This window comes from Balaenoptera musculus, chromosome 20, assembly GCF_009873245.2.
Source record: "Balaenoptera musculus isolate JJ_BM4_2016_0621 chromosome 20, mBalMus1.pri.v3, whole genome shotgun sequence".
NCBI lineage: Eukaryota > Metazoa > Chordata > Mammalia > Artiodactyla > Balaenopteridae > Balaenoptera > Balaenoptera musculus.
In genome coordinates, this window is record NC_045804.1 from 16,385,096 (window position 1) to 16,405,707 (window position 20,612).

General features: G+C 34.2%; 1 protein-coding gene across 8 annotated transcripts in view; it reads left to right on the forward strand.

The window, feature by feature from the left end:
- The window catches only part of CDC27 (cell division cycle 27), a 57,440-nt gene extending 38,069 nt beyond the window's left edge, over positions 1 to 19,371 (forward strand). For 2 of the 8 annotated variants that reach the window (XM_036836609.1, XM_036836608.1), the window contains exons 10-19: positions 286 to 385; positions 1,620 to 1,827; positions 2,035 to 2,207; positions 5,003 to 5,155; positions 6,060 to 6,268; positions 8,129 to 8,246; positions 10,498 to 10,626; positions 14,066 to 14,140; positions 15,025 to 15,117; positions 16,330 to 19,371. In XM_036836609.1, the coding sequence (XP_036692504.1) occupies positions 286 to 385; positions 1,620 to 1,827; positions 2,035 to 2,207; positions 5,003 to 5,155; positions 6,060 to 6,268; positions 8,129 to 8,246; positions 10,498 to 10,626; positions 14,066 to 14,140; positions 15,025 to 15,099 (1,240 nt within the window). In that variant the 3' untranslated portion in view covers positions 15,100 to 15,117; positions 16,330 to 19,371. Of the gene's footprint in view, positions 1 to 285; positions 386 to 1,619; positions 1,828 to 2,034; positions 2,208 to 5,002; positions 5,156 to 6,059; positions 6,269 to 8,128; positions 8,247 to 10,497; positions 10,627 to 14,065; positions 14,141 to 14,941; positions 15,118 to 16,329 lie in introns of all 8 variants that reach the window. The other 6 variants (XR_005017774.1, XM_036836610.1, XM_036836606.1 and 3 more) reach the window with 6 other exon arrangements.
- Positions 19,372 to 20,612: the final 1,241 nt, after the last annotated feature.

A 20,612-nucleotide genomic window follows, 5' to 3' on the forward strand; every position in this document is an offset into this window, starting at 1 on the left:
TGTTTACTATTTATTGACCCATAATTTTTATGTGGATTGTTTTAAGTTCAAATTAGCAATTTCAGATCGAGTGAAGATCTGTGCTATAATTTTTATCATTTTATCGTAACAAGAATCATTTTTTAAATAAGAGTTTTCATAGGGGGATGAGAAAAGGACTGATCTCATCAATTTTAGAATGCAAACATATTGAATGCATATTTTTTAATTTACTTGAATTGAAACAATAGTTAATGGTCATAAACTGAGGGTTTTTTTTTAATGTCTACTTTTATAATTTTTTAGTACAACACCTCAGGTATTGAGCCCCACTATCACATCTCCCCCAAATGCACTGCCTCGAAGAAGTTCACGACTTTTTACTAGTGACAGCTCTACAACCAAGGTAATTTAAAGATTTCTGTATGTCACATTTACTTAATGCTTCCTCCTCTAAAATTTCTGTTCATCGATGACTCAATGTCTGATGAATAAATTATACTATTTAAAAATTTTTTAATGTTTTTTAATTTGGAGGACCATCTGTAACATTTGTAAATTTTCTTGGTCCTTTAATAAATACAACATTGTAGAAATTACAAAATTATAGTGATGGAGAGCAGGTCAGTGGTTATTAGGAGCTAGAACTGAGGGGAGGATGTGACTTTTACAGCATAGCACAAGGGAATTTCTTTGTGTAGTGGTAGAGCAGTCCTATATCTTTATTGTTGTAGTTGATTACACAAATCCATACATGTGACAAAATTATACTGAACTATATACACCAAAATTTTTTAAAAGGTGCATGTGAAAACTGATGAAATCCAAATAAGATCTATAGTTTTGGTGCTAGTGTTGTACCAATTCCAATTTCCTGGATTTGATGGTGTACTACGGTTATGTCAAATGTTATCATTGGGAAAAATTGTGGGAAGAGTAAATGGAAATTTTCTGTGTTTTCTTTGCACGTTTCTTTGCACAATTGGAGGAACTTATACCTTTGGTAAATTTTCTTCATCCATTGACAAATATTATGGACAGTCTTTAACTCTGACATATATAGATCAGCAATTTTATACCTTATAAATTACAATGCTCTGAGACAATTAGATAGTTGTTGTATCTACTTACTTTCTTATTTTTAAATAATAAATGAAAGTGATGGGTTTTTTTTAATGTTTGTTTGTTTCTTTCTTTATTTATTTGGCTGCGTCGGGTCGTAGTTGCGGCACATGGGCTCTTCGTTGCGGCGCGCGGGCTTCTCTCTAGTTGTGGTGCTTGGGCTTAGTTGCCCCATGGCATGTGGGATCTTAGTTCCCCAGCCAGGGATTGAACCCACGTCCCCTGCATTGGAAGGCAGATTCTTAACCATTGGACCACCGGGGAAGTCCCAAAAGTGATATACTTTCAATAAAGAGAAATGCTTAAAGCTAATGTACCTTAAACACTAGCTAGTTAATATGATTTATTTTCAGAATTGTTGCATTTGAAATTAAATGACTTTGATGACTTTTGTTTTCTGAGAAAAATACAGATCAATCAAAACTGTTTATTTTATATCTAATACTTGAGAAAAAGGGTTGGGAGGATGTCTAAAATAAATGAGTATAATAAGTGTGGGATTTTCCTTCTTGTTACAGGAGAATAGCAAAAAATTAAAAATGAAGTTTCCACCTAAAATCCCAAACAGAAAAACAAAAAGTAAAACTAATAAAGGAGGAATAACTCAACCTAACATAAATGATAGCCTAGAAATAACAAAATTAGACTCTGCAATCATTTCAGAAGGGAAAATCTCCACAATCACACCTCAGATCCAGGCATTTAATCTACAGAAAGCAGCAGCAGGTCTGTTTTAAATGCTTAATATCTTCTTTGTATTTTATTTTATTCACTTATTTTAAGTAAATTTATTTATGTTCATTAAAGTGCTTTCCATTTTTTTCTGGATAGATGTTGGAATTTTTAGTGAATTATTTTGTAATTAGCCTTTCTAGAAAACCAGACTGCTTTACTGTGTTTTTCTCCTTTGTTTACTACATTGTTTTCTCCTAGAAGGTTTGATGAGCCTTCTTCGTGAAATGGGGAAAGGTTATTTAGCTTTGTGCTCATACAACTGCAAAGAAGCTATAAATATCTTGAGCCACCTACCGTCTCACCACTACAATACTGGTTGGGTCCTGTGCCAGATTGGAAGGGCCTATTTTGAACTTTCAGAGTACATGCAAGTAAGTATGAAAAATAGTTATATATGCCTTTCTAGAGATAATTTAAATTTAATTAAAATGCTTATGCTTGAGAAGACTAGATCTAAAGGGTCAGTATTTATTATGTAATGTCTATATTTATTTTGTCACTATTTATAATTTATCAGCACAATTCTTTCTGTGTTAAGGGGTAGTTTAAATTCTTTGGGATTACTTGAGATAGATTTGTAGAGAACCCAAGTCATCCATACATTCTTTTTTTTTTTTAATTTATTTTTCCTTTTTTTTTTTTTTGGCTTTTGTCGGGTCTTAGTTGGGGCACACAGGATCTTTGTTGAGGCATGCAGGATCTTTTTGTTACAGCACACGGTCTGCTTGGGTTTCTCTCTAGTTGTGCCGCTCGGGCTTCTCTCTAGTTGTGGCGGGCAGGTATTCTCTCTCTAGTTGTGGCGCGCGGGCTCTGTAGTTTGCGGCATGCGGGCTCTCTCCTTGAGGCACGAGCTCAATAGTTGTGGCACTTGGGCTTAGTTGCCCCACAGGATGTGGGATCTTAGTTCTCGACCAGAGATCGAACCCGCGTCCCCTGCTTGAAAGGTGGGTTCTTTACCACTGGACCACCAGGGGAGTCCCCATCCATACATTCTTATGTGAAACATTTGTACTCTACTTAGTTGGATCTGAAAATATGTATTTACCATGTAATAGATATTTATAATCAATTCTTTCTACTATATATATAGAGTTCTTACTGGGATGACTTTTTGGCATTTAGTATGTTTTATAAATTTAATACTATGAAGAAAGTTGTATGTAATCGAGAACATAATGTCCGTATTACAAGGCTTTTATCATTTTAATTTTAATTATATTTGTTGCTTAAGTTATCTGTTTAAATCAGGAAAGGAGAGGATGATTAGCCTAAAGCCAAAGAAAATTCTAATTTACTCCCCATTTCTTCTTTCAAAGCACTTCATCCCCCGCCCTAAACTTAAAATTAGAAAAACATTTAAAAAAAACTTTAAGAAACCTATATATTAGTAAAATTTCTCTAACATAAATTATTTAAAGTTGATAATAAGGTCACTTATTTGCCCTGATTACTTTCAGCATATATTTGAGTGCATGTTGTATCCTAGACTCTCTTCTGTACTGTAATATAGCTAGACAGATAATTGCTTGCCTTCAGAGAGCTTACTTTCTAGTAAGAGACATATTGTAAGCCAATAAATATATAAGGACAGGCAATAAGCATATGAAAGAAATAGCAATAAGTCATAGCAATAAGCAATAATAATAGCAATAAGCATATGACGTAGCAATAAGTCATATGAAAGAAAAATGAAGCATGGTAAGGAGATTGGGAGACAGTGAAGTATGGTGCTATTTTTAAAAAACATGCTCAGAAAAAGGTTACTTCTCCCTTAATGAGCCATGCAAAGCTCTAGGGGTGAAGTGTACTTCCAGGTAGAGAATAAATGCAGAATATACCTATTCTTGTAATTTTGAGTACTAAAGAAAAAAGAGTTGTAGACAGAAAGACTTTTTCATTTCTGGATTGTGATTTTTTTAATTGGTACACAGGTAAAAGCTTTGTTCGGATTATTTCTTATTTATTGTTTCACAGGTACTTTACATGAATTTTATTGTTACCCCTAATTATAGAGCAGATGTAGACCCAGATATTTAACTAAAGAAAGCCTTTGTTTCAACTTAATTTAATAAGTTGTTTTTTTCATTTTCCTTTTTGTCTATGTCACAGTCACTTTTCAGAGGAAGCAATAGATTCTGAAAAATTTTAAACCAGAAGGTTTCCAAAACCTGTATTTGGCAGGTGGTTAGGTCTGTCTTCTCTTAACCAATGCATGTTTGAAAAATGCCCATTTGAAAAACTTATCTGTATAACTTTTAAGGGATTTCAGGGAAGTCACAAATCTAAGCTAATTTTAGATAGTATATGGCCATATCTAAGAATTGTTCCTATTTTTCTAGTTTTATAAATTCTTTTTCCATATTTTGTCATCTTCATTTCATTAAGAGTAAACCAGATATTCCTTATTCTAAACTAAACTTGACTTTCAGAATTTTTAACTTACTGAATTGATAAACTGGGGAGCTACATAACCCAAAGCCTCAAACTTCAGGGGAGAGAAGCACAGTTCTGGAAGCTTTGAGTGTGGTGAGGAAAAACTTTGACCTGGTAGCTGAGAAGGGACCCTAAAGTCAAGAGAGTGCTGCAGAAGAAAAGGGAATTATACTAGGCAGGGACTATAGTTCCTAGCAGGTAAGACATTGGTGGAAATATTCAGTGCTCAACATGCCATAGGGTTGGCGGCCAGCCAAGCGTGTTTTTCCCCTAAAGTTTTCAACTCAACCTCTTAATAATCAGTACAAAAATAGGTTTTGTATTACAGAGGTCATTCTTCTCTCACCTTTCCTGAGAGTTATTCTATAAAGCCATAATTAAAACATGGAATAGTGTTTTTTGAGAATAAAATAATTGACTTCTTTTTAAATTATTAACTTTGTATAGATCTCTCTTCTGTCTTTTTGGTGGAAACAAATTTTCTTTTCAGAATTCATGTTCCTGCCATGACTTGTTTATAAAAACTAGGTTAAGTGTGAATATGATTACATCAGTATTTGACCTACCATGGAAGCTTCCTCAATTTGGCCATGTGTTAGTATCAATACTAGTTCACATAAACACTGTAAAACAAGGCAGCATTTAGGTCCTATGAGAACAGTGCCCAGCACTCTCCCTCTATATATGTAAATTGTATCAACTTGTTTTCCCCTTACTAGTTTTTATATTTCAGGCTGAAAGAATATTTTCAGAGGTTAGAAGAATTGAGAATTACAGAGTGGAAGGCATGGAGATCTACTCTACAACACTTTGGCATCTTCAGAAGGATGTTGCTCTTTCAGTTCTTTCAAAAGACTTAACAGATATGGATAAAAATTCACCAGAGGTAAATTAACTGAAACACTTTGCTTATGTGGCTATCTTTTTTTTAATTTTTTTTTTTTTTTTTTCTTTGCCTCACCAGCGCAGCTTGTGGGAGTTTAGTTCCCTGACCAGGGAGTGAACACGGGCCCTAGGCAGTGACAGTGCAGAGTCCTAACTACTGAACCACCAGGGAATTCCCTGTAGCTATCTTTTGATCATCTTTACCAAACGGAAATGACCCAAATCATTCATTTAGTATCACCCACACTTATTTTCGTATTCTTCTGTATAGGCAGGGACTCAGAGAAGAAGGGGAAATCCTAGAGTATATGGTGCAGATTCACAAATAGAAAAATCATAAAGCAGATATCTCATTCAGGGTTAATCAAGATTTGGTTTTGTTATAATTGCTGTTGTCACCAAGAGTAGAGTTCATTAAACAGAAATAGAGATTTTTTTAAAGTGCTCATTTTAAATTAAAATAATAATTTTAACTGTCATTTTAAGACATAGGCACAGTTTACATGTTTCAGTCCTATAAGGATTTTATTTCCGTGCATCTCAAGAATACTGGGTGGTACTTCTGTAACATATTTAAGCTTCTGTAGTCTCCATGAACACTGAATTGGCAAATACTGAACCATTGCTCCTAGGGGAAATATACACACACACATCACACTTGGATCCACCAGTGATCACTAAAGCACTGCAAGTATTGATTTTGGTTTTACAAATAAATTTTAGAAAGTAGACAAATTTGCCAATATGGAATCCATGAATGAGGATTGACTATATTAAAACTCTTTCAATTGTTGTCTTTCTGTTCTAACATCTGAGTCTTGATTTTAGTTATAGATTGCTTTTGTTAGAAAAAAATAAAACAAAATTTTAATTGTGCATTTGGTTCTTGTTTCCATTTTTTTAAGGCCTGGTGTGCTGCAGGGAACTGTTTCAGTTTGCAACGGGAACATGATATTGCGATTAAATTCTTCCAGAGAGCTATCCAGGTTGATCCAAATTATGCTTATGCCTATACTCTATTAGGGCATGAGTTTGTGTTAACTGAAGAATTAGACAAAGCATTAGCTTGTTTTCGAAATGCTATCAGAGTCAATCCTAGACATTATAATGCATGGTAAGTGCTAACAAAGTGCGAAGGCAGTGTCTTATTGATGGGGCTGATACTCAGTAATTTTTCTTGTTAGATATCTCTTCGTTGTCATGAATTTGATTACTAACTAATACTTAAGAATGGTACATACTAGTTGATAACTTCTAACCAAAATGGTTTTTTATGTGAAATTTATACCTTTAACAAACTCTTAACTAATGCCAATAGAATTCCAGATCCTTATGTTCAACAGTTTCAACCTTTTCTCCTGCCAAATTTTTGCAAATAGGTGGTTTTGTTACTTTGATTTGCTACTTTTTCTTAGAACACTAAAATGGTGATTAAAATAGAAAGTGGTTGGGACTGTGGAAGGTTAATCTTTCGGGTTAATCATTATAGCAATTTTCTATTTGTCACTAAATCTGAAGCACTAGATAGATTATTGAAATATATTTTTTCATTTGTGTATATGTGTTTTTTAATGGATATCTCATTTCTAAGCAGTTACATTGCCTGAAAGATGGCCTGATAAGCGCTAGCTTCTGCTGACCTATTAAACAGTCAGGCTTGCCAACATTCACATAAAGTTCTCTGTGATATTTTCAGAGCTCAGTTCTTAATAGGACTTCTGTTGTTTTTTAAATGTGTACTATCTGTTCTGCTATATTGCAATAGTTGCATTCTTAAAAAAACTTTACCATATCAAATATTATGCTATAAAAATAATTGTTTCAGTTAGAGAAAAGGAGGAGTATTTAGACTAGCAAGCTTTTACTGGGAAGAATTTCAATATTGAGTTATTTAGGTAACTATATAAGTATTTAACTAAACATTAAGCAAATTTGTTTTTCCAACTCCAAGGTAAGTAGTCTTTCTTCAGTTATCTCCACTTCACCATTATTAGCACAGAACTTTTCATACCTTTTGTTCACCTCTAACACAATTATAATTATAAACAAAACCACACAAATAAAGCAGATATACTATTGTGCTTTTTTCCTTAATTATTTGGTGTTTATTCCCCATCATCATTAGCTAGTTTAGCCAAGAGGGATCCTTAATGTAAATCAGTCATAATGTGTTCATTTGATGTTTTGAAAATTCAGGAAAAATACCTGTATATCAAGTTAATGTACTGTTACATAGTCTTTAAAATGTATAATTTTGAAGTCTATTTGAAGCCTTTAAAAAATATAATTTTGAAGTCTTGAAATTTTGAAATCTGAAAGGAGCATATTTTTGACACAGTGAGTGGGGAGACGGGATGGAAGCAGAACATGACACTATGCATATTCTAATTATAGTATAAAATATATATGCATTTGGACAAATAACATGGAAGTAGCATTGTTAGGAGTTTAGGGTCTAGAATCATAAAGGAAGGAACTGATTAGAATCCTTATTAGCTGTATAACTTTGGGCAAGTTATTTAACTTCTCTAAGCCTCAGTTTCTTTATTTAAAAATGTGATTGGTAACAGTACCTATCTCCTTGGTTCCATCTAGGATTAAATGAGATAAATCACACAAAGAATTTAACAAAATTATTGGCATACACACATGATAACCACTCAGTAAAAATTAGTTACTAAATCTAGATTGTAGTGGTGGGTCTAAGGATGTGGTTTCTTTTTTCCCTCATTGTTATAGTTTTATTTGATTGATTGATTAACTGGATTGGATTTATTGTTTTCACCTGTAAAAGTGACTTGTCTAGAATGCTTTGACAATTTTTTATCATGACTGATAGTTTTTGCCTATCCTAAGACCATCAGTATTTTTCTACTGGTTTATTAAAATGCCACATTCCATATATATCCTTTTATTAGTTGAACTAAATTAGCAGTTCATATCCCTAAAATTGTACTTTATTTTAAACTCTCAGGTATGGTTTAGGAATGATTTATTACAAGCAAGAAAAATTCAGCCTTGCAGAAATGCATTTCCAGAAAGCACTTGACATCAACCCTCAAAGTTCGGTTTTGCTTTGCCACATTGGAGTAGTAAGTAGCTTTCTAAGTATTGTTCAGTTAATCCCATTTTATTGACTTAATTGCTATAATGAAAACTAGGGGTTTTTGTTATTGTTATTCTTGAAACAATATCCTGGATTCTTTTACAGCCAAAAATATTGCCTTTTTGCTTGGCATAAAGAGAAATCACTGGAGTACCCTCATTCCTTGGGCAAGTTACTTAATTTCTCTGAGGTTCTATTTTATGAATGACAAGTAATACCACCTTGCATACCTCATAGGGTTATTATAACACTCATATGAGATACTTCATATTTTTGAAAGCAGTTTTCTATATTAATATTTAGCGCCTAAATTAAGTAATTAATAACTTAAGGCAAATGATTTCTTATATTTTAGCCTCTGAGTGATATAGATATGTCAGGACTAATTAAAATTCTTATAAGGCAGTGTGGATTGCCAATTTTATATTTATATTTTTTTAATGTATCTGATAATAAGTTGTACTTTGATAAGATAGGAGAAGAGGTATGTTTGCTTTTTAAAATCTCATTTACTAGTTTCTCTGCAAGCATGGTACCTTAAGTTCTTTTTCTTGCCCTCTCACCCGCTTCCCCTCTCCCTCTTTCCTTCCCCTGCCCCTTTTTCTTTCTCTCAGCAAGTTTGGCTTTTGTGTGAACAAGCGTACAATATGAGGAAAATTAGATTAGTTTGGAATTTCACTATTCATTTTGGGGGAAGAATTCTAGTTCTTTATAATTTCTTAAAAATTGACATGGTAACTTCTTTTATAGTTAGATAATGTGCAAAAAATATAAAGTATGTCAAATTAAAGATTTTTTTTTTTCTATCACTTTACTTAAGATAAACCAAAGTTGATTATCTCTTGATACCTTTTAGTGAAGTTGAACATTTTTTAAAGTAGGCTTGCTTCTAAAGTTATTGTGGAACAGATTGTTTTATAATTTTGAGTGGTTTATTTGAAGTTTTTAGATAAAAGAGTATGCTCCTCTGTTAGGGAACCTAGTATTTAGGATTTCAGTTCTGTGAGCAGAATATTTGGCCACATGTAGTAATAACCTTCTGCAAAGATCATTGCATAGATGAATTTAGCACCAGATGTTGGTAGTACCTACTCTCACATTCTTGTTTGTTAAAGTTCCACAATCACATCCATTCACTCCACTTTATTTTATTTTATTAACTTATTTATTTTTATTGAGATTTTCAAGGAACGTAATTTCAGTTTTAATCCCACTTTCCAAACACACTCAAGTTCCAGGTAAGAGACTGGGTCACGGTTTCATAATTATACGATATAAAACAGACAAAGTGTGATGGTTGAACACCCCCCACTGGCCAGTTTCTAAAGCCCATAGTCCAGCATTGTGTGATCTGTGGGTTCTAAGACCTAGAAAGGTCACTTATCTTTGCTATAGTTTCCCTGTTTTTGTTTTTTTTTTTGAAGTATAGTTGATTTACAATGTTGTGTTAGTTTCAGGTTTTCAGCAAGATGATTCAGTTATATATATATTCTTTTTCAGATTCTTTCCCATTATAGGTTATTATGAGATATTGAATATAGTTCCCTGTGCTATACAGTAGGTCCTTGCTGTTTATGTATTTTGTATATAGTAGTCTGTATCTGTTAGTCCCAAACTCCTAATTTATCCCTCCCCCACCCCTTTCCCTTTGGTAACCGTAAGTTTGTTTTCTATGTCTGTGAGTCTGTTCCACTTCATTTTTAACATATAATTCATCTAAGGAGGAGCAGAGCAGAATATGAGTACACATGAATAAATAGTGAGACTTGGTTGGTTTTCTTTTAAGTTATTTAAAATAAATTATTTACTACCCAGAATTACAGATCAATGGTTTTCAAATATGTAAAGCAGAAGGACCATTTTTAAAACAAATTCCTAAAATAGGTAAAAGTGTAATTGTTCCGAGTGAAACAGGGTTGGTAAGTTTTAGAGCCAAATCCTCTAGGGGTTCTTGGAAAGTTTCGAAAAGTCTAATATTTAGAGGACCATAATAAATCTGTTAAAATGTGAGTATCATCTAGCTAAATAGTACAGATTTTCTTGAGAAGGAAGACAAAGTTTTTTCTTATCTTTTAGGCTTAAAGGTAACCAACTATCTACTCTAAAGATAGAATCTTGATTATCATTATGTAGGGTAATGGTGAATTGGGAGCTATGTTGGTTTTGAGTCACACTATTTGGTTTTCACCTTTCCTCATAAATATCAAAAGGAAAAATAGGATCTTTATTTCTTACAGGTTCAGCATGCGCTGAAAAAATCTGAGAAGGCTTTGGATACCCTAAACAAAGCCATTGTTATTGATCCTAAGAACCCTCTATGCAAATTTCACAGAGCCTCAGTTTTATTTGCAAATGAAAAATATAAGGTAAGATATATATATGTATCTTAATCGTCTCCAACATTGTACTGCTTAAGTTTTACCCCTTTTTTAATAAACTAAAAGTTATTTATACTTGAATTTTTATCTTAGTCTATTTTCCCCATTTTTAAAAGCTATTAATTTCTTTTTTGTGCCTGTGTGATTTTATTTCTTCATGAGAAGTACTCATGGGAAGGATGGGTGTATGGATATTTAGGAATATATGGTTATCCCTTGAAAAGATTTCCTATGTGGAAAGGCAGTTATCTTAAATGTAAAACCTAAACCATCCTGTTAGGACCAAAATATGTGAACAGATGACAAATGAATGTGTGCATTTTTCAATAAGTATTTATTTGAGTATCTGTTATATGTCAGGCACTAGGAATATAGTGGCAAGTGAAGCAACCATATTTCCTGCCTTTGAATAGTTTACCATCTAGTACCCTTCTAGAGGGAGAACAGACATTAATCAAATAATCACAAGAATAATACATAAAGGAAAAGTATACATAGTGAGTTATGAGATCTTGTAACAGGGAGACTAGGTAATCATAAACTATGAATCCAAAGTTTTGATTTTAAGTTCAGGTTACTTTTTAAATAAATTCAGGCTCTTTCTACTAAAAACAGTTAAAAACTTACCAAAAAAATACCCAAAATTTAAGTGCATGGAAAAACTTGGGCTAAATAATCCATTTTAGTAGACTCTTTCCCTAGAAATCTGTTCTTCCAGTATGCATTGAAATTTGCTGAAATCGAAAAATACAAACTTGGTGGTAAGCCCTTAACTTTTTACAAGACTGAGAAAGATATATAAAGGGATTAAATGTATAATTTATTCTTTGTCATTTATTCAGTAATTCTTCTAGTCTTGCTCTGGTTTTCTTTATGAAGAAGTGGATGTCTAATCCTACTGTTCTGTCCTTTTAAAACTTCTTTTAAATCTGATAAACACTTTTAACTTGCTCTTTGACGTACTATAATTGTAATTCAGCATTTGTTTTAGTTTTTTTGCTTCACTGTACTTTTCTAGATATGTGGTCAGGTTTTTCTGTTGAAGGATTTTATTCAATTTATTGTTCTTAAAGCCATTTTAATGCCACCACACTTACCAGGAATGCCATGTAAGTCAGCCCTATACTTGCTTCAAGAAGCTCATGTTCTAATCTGACCCACTGTCCAGGCTGTAATGGTTATAGTCATTTTTGAGTACCAGCTTGGGGCTTGGCTGAATTATAGGCCTACTTTGATGCATGGATTAGATACAGGTAGAAAAAGGGCATAAGGAACAGTTACTGATTGCTTCTGAAATGTCTTGCCTCCAAAATGAAAATCAAATTGTGTTAGAGGGCCACCTCAGTCTCTCTGTGGCAAAAACATTACTAGGCACCACCCTATTTAATGTGTTGTGTTGATATCTAGTTGTGTAAGTCTTAAGTCTTTTAGGGCAAAAATGAGAACTCTGGTGCTGTGTTAGACACTATTACTCAATATTTCTCACTACTTCTCACTATTTTTCTATTTGCAAGTAGATTATCGGGGGGGAGGCATGATAGATACATGAAATTTTGACAACAGTTGTAACGTACAGTCAGAGGAAAAAACACACATCGATTCTGAACTGTGTGAACTGTGTGTGGTGTAGAAGTAAAGAAGTTTTGGGGTACATTATCTTGATTAAATTTTCTTTAAAGCAGTGATTCCCAAAGTATGGTCTGGGAACTTCTGTTGGGGGGGTCCCAGAAACCCTTCCAAGAAGTCCACAAGGTCAAAACTATTTTCATAATAATATTTAGATGTTATTTGCCTTTTTCACTTTCATTTTCTCCCCAGTGTACAGTGGAATGTTTCAAAAACTACTTGATGTGATATCATAAGAGATTGAATGCAGAAGCAGATAAGAGAGTCCAGCTGTCTTCTGTTAACCAGAGATTTGCAAAAATGTTAAGCGATGTCACTCTTCTCACTGATTTTTTATTGTTCTGATTAGAAAAATATTATGTTAGTTAACATAACTAGGCCAGATTCCTAACAGTGGGATTGCTGAATCAATGTTTACATGCAGTTTTTAACTTAATAGATAATGCTAAGTTGTCCTCACACAGAGGTTGCATCAATTTACAGTTCTGCCCTCAGTGATGAGAATACCTGATTTCCCTCACTCATGGTAACTTTATGTAACATCAAACTTTTTATTTTTGTCCATTTACTAGGTGAAAAATTGACAGTATCTCATTTGGGGAGCCAGTTTTTTTGTTTTTTATTTTTGGCTGCGTTGGGTCTTCGCTGCTGCCCTCGGGCTTTCTCTAGTTGTGGCGAGCGGGGCCACTCTTCGTTGTGGTGTGCGGGCTTCTCGTTGTGGAGCATGGGCTCCAGGCACGTGGGCTTCAGTAGTTGCAGCACTTGGGCTCAGCAGCTGTGGCTCGCGGGCTCTAGAGTGCAGGCTCAGCAGTTGTGGCACACAGGCTTAGTTGCTCCACGGCATGTGGGATCTTCCCAGACCAGGGCTCGAACCCATGTCCCCTGCATTGGCAGGCAGACTCCCAACCACTTCGCCACCAGGGAAGCCCCAGTTTTTATTTTTAATCATCATATCTTCCTTTTAAATACAAATGCAATGTTCCTATCTGTCTTTTCAATCTCCTGAACCCTTTAGCAGTGGTCAGAAAATCGCTAGATAATTTTAACTCAATTCAGAGGGTTAAATTTTAGGCTCTTCATCATTAGTTAAAATGGCAGGTTGGGAGCTTCCCTGGTGGCGCAGTGGTTGAGAATCTGCCTGCCAATGCAGGGAACACGGGTTCGAGCCCTGGTCTGGGAAGATCCCACATGCCGTGGAGCAACTGGGCCCGTGAGCCACAACTACTGAGCCTGTGCGTCTGGAGCCTGTGCTCCGCAACAAGAGAGGCCGCGATAGTGAGAGGCCCGCGCACTGCGATGAAGAGTGGCCCCCACTTGCCACAACTAGAGAAAGCCCTCACAGAGAAACAAAGACCCAACACAGTCATAAATAAATAAAATTTTAAAAAAAAATGTCAGGTTGGTATTCAAAGCTTAGTGCTGGTGTCAGGGAGAAGGTAAATTAACAGAATTTAAGAGTTGTTCTGCAACTTAGTTTTTAAAACACTTTCATATACAGTGTGATGGAGTTTAGTTATTTTAAACAAAATGGTGACAAAAGCAAGGGTTGTCACCTCCATATTTCACAAAGACTTGTATGTGTTTTCAGTGAATTTTGGTGAATTCCTGCCACTTCTTAGTTCCTGTTGTCATAAGTATTTTCCTTGCATTTTATTTTCACAACAAGAATTAATGCAACAAGGAAGTACACTGATTAAGATCTAGTAAGCTTTAGTTAAGATGATTTGGGAAATTAAATAAAAACACTTGCTTAGTCAAAACTGGACAATTTTGCTACTGTGTTTTTCTTTGCTTTTTTCAGTCTGCTTTACAAGAACTTGAAGAATTGAAACAAATTGTTCCCAAAGAATCCCTCGTTTACTTCTTAATAGGAAAGGTAAAGATTGGGGCCCTGGTTCTAAACTGTGACTTTCATAACAAATATTAATTTTTGAAGAATAAATATAATATTTTATTGTGCAGTATCTATTGAGCAAATTCAACTAGAGCTCTGAACTAATTGCTCTGGAAATAAAGAATGGATTTAGTTTTAACATTTAAGAAGATGATATCCTAATGAAGAAGCAAGAACACACACCCTATAACCCTAATCCTTCTATAGTTTTGGAAGTGTATTAGCACTTGCAGCCAATGGCCAGTAATGTGTTCATAACTGAGGCTACCTCAAGGAAAGCCCTTAGCTTCCAATTATCAATAAAATACTCAAACATCCCCCAAAAGAAGAAAAGTAATGCCACTGTGTTGTTTAGTTTGAAAAAATGGCTTGCAAAATTTCCAAGGCCAGACTAGTCAGGATTTTACACACTGGGCCCCCAGATGCCAGTTGGTTAAGGTAGCTGAGGACAGTGGACAGGTGCTGAGAGTTGATGTAACTCCGTTTAAAGTCAGTGTAAATGAATGCTAATCAAGCAGCTTATAGTCCATTTCTTTCCATTATCATTGTTCCAGACAGAGTGAGATTTATTGGAAGCTCACTACCTGAGAGATACAGGCAAGGAATTCTGAAAATAATATCTGAATATATTAAAAGGAACTCAAAAGTTGGTATGAATTCTTCGATAGGATGAAAATGTCCTACTCATCAGAATGAATTTATAGCACATAATCAAGAGCCTAATTTAAATTTAAAATGCTTAGGATTTTATAGCTGAAGCTTACAACTTAATGAAAAATGTAGTGCTGCTGTTTATTTTTAGGTTTACAAGAAGTTAGGTCAAACGCACCTCGCCCTGATGAATTTCTCTTGGGCTATGGATTTAGATCCTAAAGGAGCCAATAACCAGATTAAAGAGGCGATTGATAAGCGCTACCTTCCAGATGATGAGGAGCCAATAACCCAAGAGGAACAGATCAGTGAGTATCATCCATGTAAATTAGGTTTATATGTGGTTATTCAAAGCAGAAAGCTAGTGAAACACCACATCAGAGTTGGTAAGATGAAACATATTTCTTTATGGCACAGAATAAACATGGAAATTTTTTGGAGTATTCAGAAAGCTACCTTTTGTATAAGGATTTAGGGACTGCTTTTTTATTTTATCTCTAACCATGATAGATTCTTTATACCAAATGAAATTTTAGGGAAGTTGAACAGGGTAGTATAATAACAGCATGCATATGGAGCCAGGTAACTAGTTTCAGTTCTGATCTAGTTTGCTGTGTGATTTTTGTGAAATCCATTGCTGATTTTTACCTAAGCTTCAATCTGTGTAACTAATGCCTGCCTTATCTGCTTCATAGGAACGTGGTAGGGGGAGAAAAGATGATAGGTGTGACTATGTTGAAAACATTGTAAGTGCTAAGTGAATGAATAATAAATTTGTGCACATTTTAAAGTACTGACAGATCTGTAGTAGCTATTCAAATTCTATGTAGCTCTCACAAATCTAAAATCTAAATATGTGGCAAATATATTTAAATGGAGAGGTCAAGAAAAGAGGAAGGAGCAAAGAATTAGATTAATAATTTAAGGCAGTAAATACTCTATCCCTATATTGAATCACTATATTGTACACCTGAAACTAATATAATATTGTAAATCAGCTATACATCAATTAATTAAAAAGCAAAAAATATATATACTCTATCCCTTAATTGAGAGTATGTCTTAAAATAATTAGTGAGAGCCAAGACTTAATATATTAATATTTTTTAATAAGAGAATTGAGAGACCTCTGATGAGATAAACTAAGATGGCTTTGTTCCAGAAATATATTTATATTCTATATTTTTGTGAACTATCGGGGACTGTCCCCAAAGTGGAGTCAACAACTGGACGGAATGTCAGAGAATAGTTCTGATTCATAGGTTAGGAATAGGAATTCGTTAGGGAGAGGCAGTTTTAGTAGTTAAAGCTCTTAAAGGTTAAATGCAATAAAATAATCTTAGACATGCTATAAAATAAGGAACTTGAATTGCATTTTATTGAAGGATATCAGGATTTTTAAGGGCTTTTATTTAAGGTCTCATCTCTCTGAATATAATAGTTTTCTTTACTTGTTTTCATGAACCAACAAAAAATATTTGTCAGATATCTTACTGTAGACTTTTGTTTTATTTTTAAAGTGGGAACAGATGAATCCCAGGAGAGCAGCATGACAGATGCGGATGACACACAACTTCATGCAGCTGAAAGTGATGAATTTTAACTTCTGGAAATCAAGACTTTTGCAACTGGATGTGTGACTAGTGCTGACGTGTTTCTTGTCCTTCCATGTACTGAGTCTTCACTCTTGAGCCAGCAGTGTCATCATCCATCACTTATACCCTGAGTGTGCCCCTTTCATTGGACCCTGACTGTACACAGAATGAAAGGCAGTGCAATATTTAGCTGCTAACAAGACTGGCTCTTTCACCAGTATGAATGACAATTTAGAGGGTAGGGTGGGAAACTTTCTTTTCTTTTTTTTCTTTAATCTCCCTTTGTTGGAAAGCTATCATGGAAGGAAGAGTTTTGTTTTATCTTGAAGGAACCATTAGATATGGAAAATGGTGATGAACCAGAATCTCTTGGTCGTTTTTCCAAAAATTTGTTTTTACTTGGTTCTGTTCCTGATAAACAGAGTGACTGACCTTCATTTCTAGGTTCTTCAAGAATGGTGTTAGCAAGTGCCAGATGGAACAATAAAAGACATTGCCTATAACAGAGTAACTTGATTGCCAAGGAATGTAAATTACCTTAAAATTGCAGTATCTCCCGTAAACAAATATAATGGGCATATTGGAACTCATATGTAGGAATCAGTATCCCTCCATACAGTGTACACTTATTCTTGGCAAGAATACTTTAATGTCTAACCAAGAATTTTAATTTATTCATCTTGCTTCAAAGTGTTGATCATTGTTGTCTAGGTATTACAAACTTTAAAATTGGTCCTTACCATATTGCCTCCTCTCTTTGAGCTCTGTGGGATCACCTTTAACATTCAGAGATGATAGAAGGGTTGCCCACTGAAAAGCCAAAAAAAGGCTCTTAATAACCATTTAAGTTCACCAGAAGAATCAAAATGAGAACACTAAATGGAAAGACTTTAAGAGATCATGATAGTGAAAGCCTTAATAAAATCAGAATCCTACCATAACCTTGAATCTATATTTGTTCAAGACAGTATCCCTCTGACTTTTCTAAATGTTTAAGCAGGGTGCAAGAATGTGTGGTTACCTTCAGTTGAGGTCATTTCCATTCTTTTCAGCCCTCTGCTTCAAATTATTTTCAATAGTGTGAGTCACCAAAACATTTACTGAGAGTGATTGGGTTTAGGATATTAGAAATTCTTAGCTGAAAAAAAAACCCCGCTCTTACGAAGGAGAGGAGTTCTCTTTTGAGTTTGTCATAATATAGGTTGATGTCCTTGGGGAATGACCATAATTTTAAAGATCTAATTATGCATAATGAAATGGGAATTATTGGAATTTCACAGTAACCAATTTAAAGTCTTAAATTGTGTATCTCCTTTATTGTAATGTACTGAAATTTTTAGAGAAACTTTAGTTAACATTTTATTAAGTGCCAATGTCAGAATATAACAAATTTATAGTTTCTTATGAATGACAGGCCTACAGTTATTGTTTTGGATTATTTGATGAAGGACAAACTTATCTACTGGTTACCTGTATTTGTTAGTCAAGCTGTGAAAATAAGGTGGATTACAGAAGATAAGAAAAAAATTTTAGCCTGTAGACTCAGTAATTTTTATCATTTACTGTTAATCTGCTGATTTGAATGTGGCTTAGATACTGTTACAAACTAATTCAAGTCAGAGTCTTAGATTAGGTATTGGGTGCCAGAGAGGTATTTAACAAAATTTTCTACCTAAATCTATATATGTGCTGCCTAAAAAAAAATAATTTATAAGAAAAGGGAAAGGTTGTGAGTAAACGAATATCATTAAAAATTCCCAAAGGCTAGCACTTGGATTCTAACAAATATTCCATTTTTATCCATTAGTTCTGTAATATTTAATTTTATATTATTTTATTTTTTTAATTGGCAAATCATAAGCCAGCTGTATAACAGTATCAAATATAGAGTTTCATAGAAAGCTTTGAACTGAGCTCTTTGTTACAAAGCTTAGAGAAAGCTATGCTCAGAAAACAATTTGCTGATGTATAATTAGTTATTTTTTGTAGTAGGAATTTATGTCCTGTGCCAGAAGTAAGTCTTTCTGGTACTAATTTTGAGACCAAGGATAAAAGGATAGTTGTGGAAGGCACAGCATGGCAATGGTTGGCTGAGGGATAATCAGCCTAAGCTTGACCTGATTGCATTTTCCTCACACCTCTACTTTCAAAGTCATTTAGGTATTTGAAGCCTTCTTTCCCACCTATTTACTGTTTCTGGCTTTCTCTTTTCTTCTTTCTTGTTTGCTTGGAATGGAGATCAAACAACCAGAAGAAGATGTGCGTTTTGATCAAGCAAAATGTTTGCTTCAAATTTCAGAAGTTATTTTGAAGGAAATCAGAAATACTAAGTACTTTGACGTCCTTGTTTCTCTTTAAGCTTTTCACACGTGTGTGTGTATATATATATACATACACACACACACACACACACACACACACACTCTCTCTCTTGTTCAGAAGTTATGTTGTGGCATTGGATATTTTCGCCCTTGGAAATGGTTCTTAACTCTGGGATTTTAGAAGTTTGGAAATATTTTTTCAAGAGAACAATGGTACTCAAAATAATGAAAGGTGGTCCTACTTTTTCTGTATTTCATTACTTTAAAATTTTTATTTTTTCCAAGAACTGCAAGTGACATTTGAACCATGCTGCTGTTGTACCTTAAACAAAAACTCAGTGATAACCAGTATTTAGTCTATTAAAAATGCTCTTTTTGAAGAAAAAAGTTTGCAAGTCTCTGTTTAGCCAGAGTATAGTATGGGTCTTCACAAGAAATATGGTGACCTGTTTTCTTTGTGAAAACCTAGGAAAATGCAAGTGTGGGTGTGATGTGTGTGTTCTATTTGCATTGAAACAATGTAATTTTGTGTCTTCTTTTTGCTTTTCCTGACTTATTTCGGAAATTGTACAGTCTTGGGGGGGAAAGTCTTTTCTGTTAATATATTTGCAATTCATTAAAGGATATGGAAAATCCAAATAAATTACTTTTGAAAGCAAATTTATAATCAAGTCATTAAAGCTATATAAGAGCTGTGCCATCTGTATTTTTATAGTAAGGCACAGCAAAATAGTGAAAGATTACAGTTTTATGTTCCACAAAAGTCTAGGGCAGTGTTTCTCTATTTTTTTTTAACTTACACCCTCTTCTAATATATATATATATATATATTTTTTTTTTAACTCACACCTTTTTTTAGTATTGTTTGGAATGTCAAAATAAATATTGTGACCAAAAAATGGTAACTTTTAGAATGTATTTTTCCCAAACTACAAAAGTCCCTTGCCAGCAGCTGCTACTTTGCGAGTCAACTGCTTATTATTCTTTAATCATGTGATTTCTGAAATTCCTTTGAAAGGGACACACAGCTTTTTTGTTCTAATCAGAATCAATTTTAAATATCAAGATCTGAAAGAAGTAGAATATAGAAACCAAATTTTACTCTAGTTTGATATCTTGGAAAAAGGGTAGAGAGCTGAAGGGTTTTGTTCAGACTTGAAGAAAGGGTAGCAATAGGGAAAAAGACACAAAGTGAGGTGCGCTGGGCAGGTGAGAAGGAATGACTCAGACCGTAACCTTCCCTAGGACCGGCCATTTGCTGTCAGCAGGGCAGGGATAACTAGAAGTGTAGGTAGGAAGTATTCTTTGGTTTGTTTAGCCTCTAATTAATGGTTCATGAAGGTTCAGAAGGGCAAACTTTGCTAAATATGTTTAGTGAGTTCTTGCCATGTGTACCGTGTTACTTACCTTGTGTACAGTATTTTCAGTCCTCAACCCTATAAGGTAGGTGCTACTGCATTTTACAAAAGAGAAAACCAAGACTCAACTATTAAATGATAGAGCTGGACACTTTTGGCTTTTGTGTATGTTCAAAACCTTTTACTTAGTTTTGGACTTCTCTGGAAGTTTCAGATCATATCTAATGTTAACTCTCAAGTGTCCTCCCTAGCATTTTGACATTGAGTATCACAGAAGTTCGGGTTTTACAAAGGAAACTTTATTACTAACTGTAGATTTAAATCTATTATATGCTTAGTCCTTTGAAGGGGCTTTTACGTGTATCCTGCCTCTGTACTTTTCACACTGAAACTGAAAGCGGTATCCCTTTCTTGAGTAACTAGAATTTGCTTTAAAGTAGGAAATTTTAAGTCCTTGATTTTCCTTCCATTCTTACTTTTTTTTTTTATTACCAATTTCCCTTAACACAAGCATTCTTTTTTTTTTTTT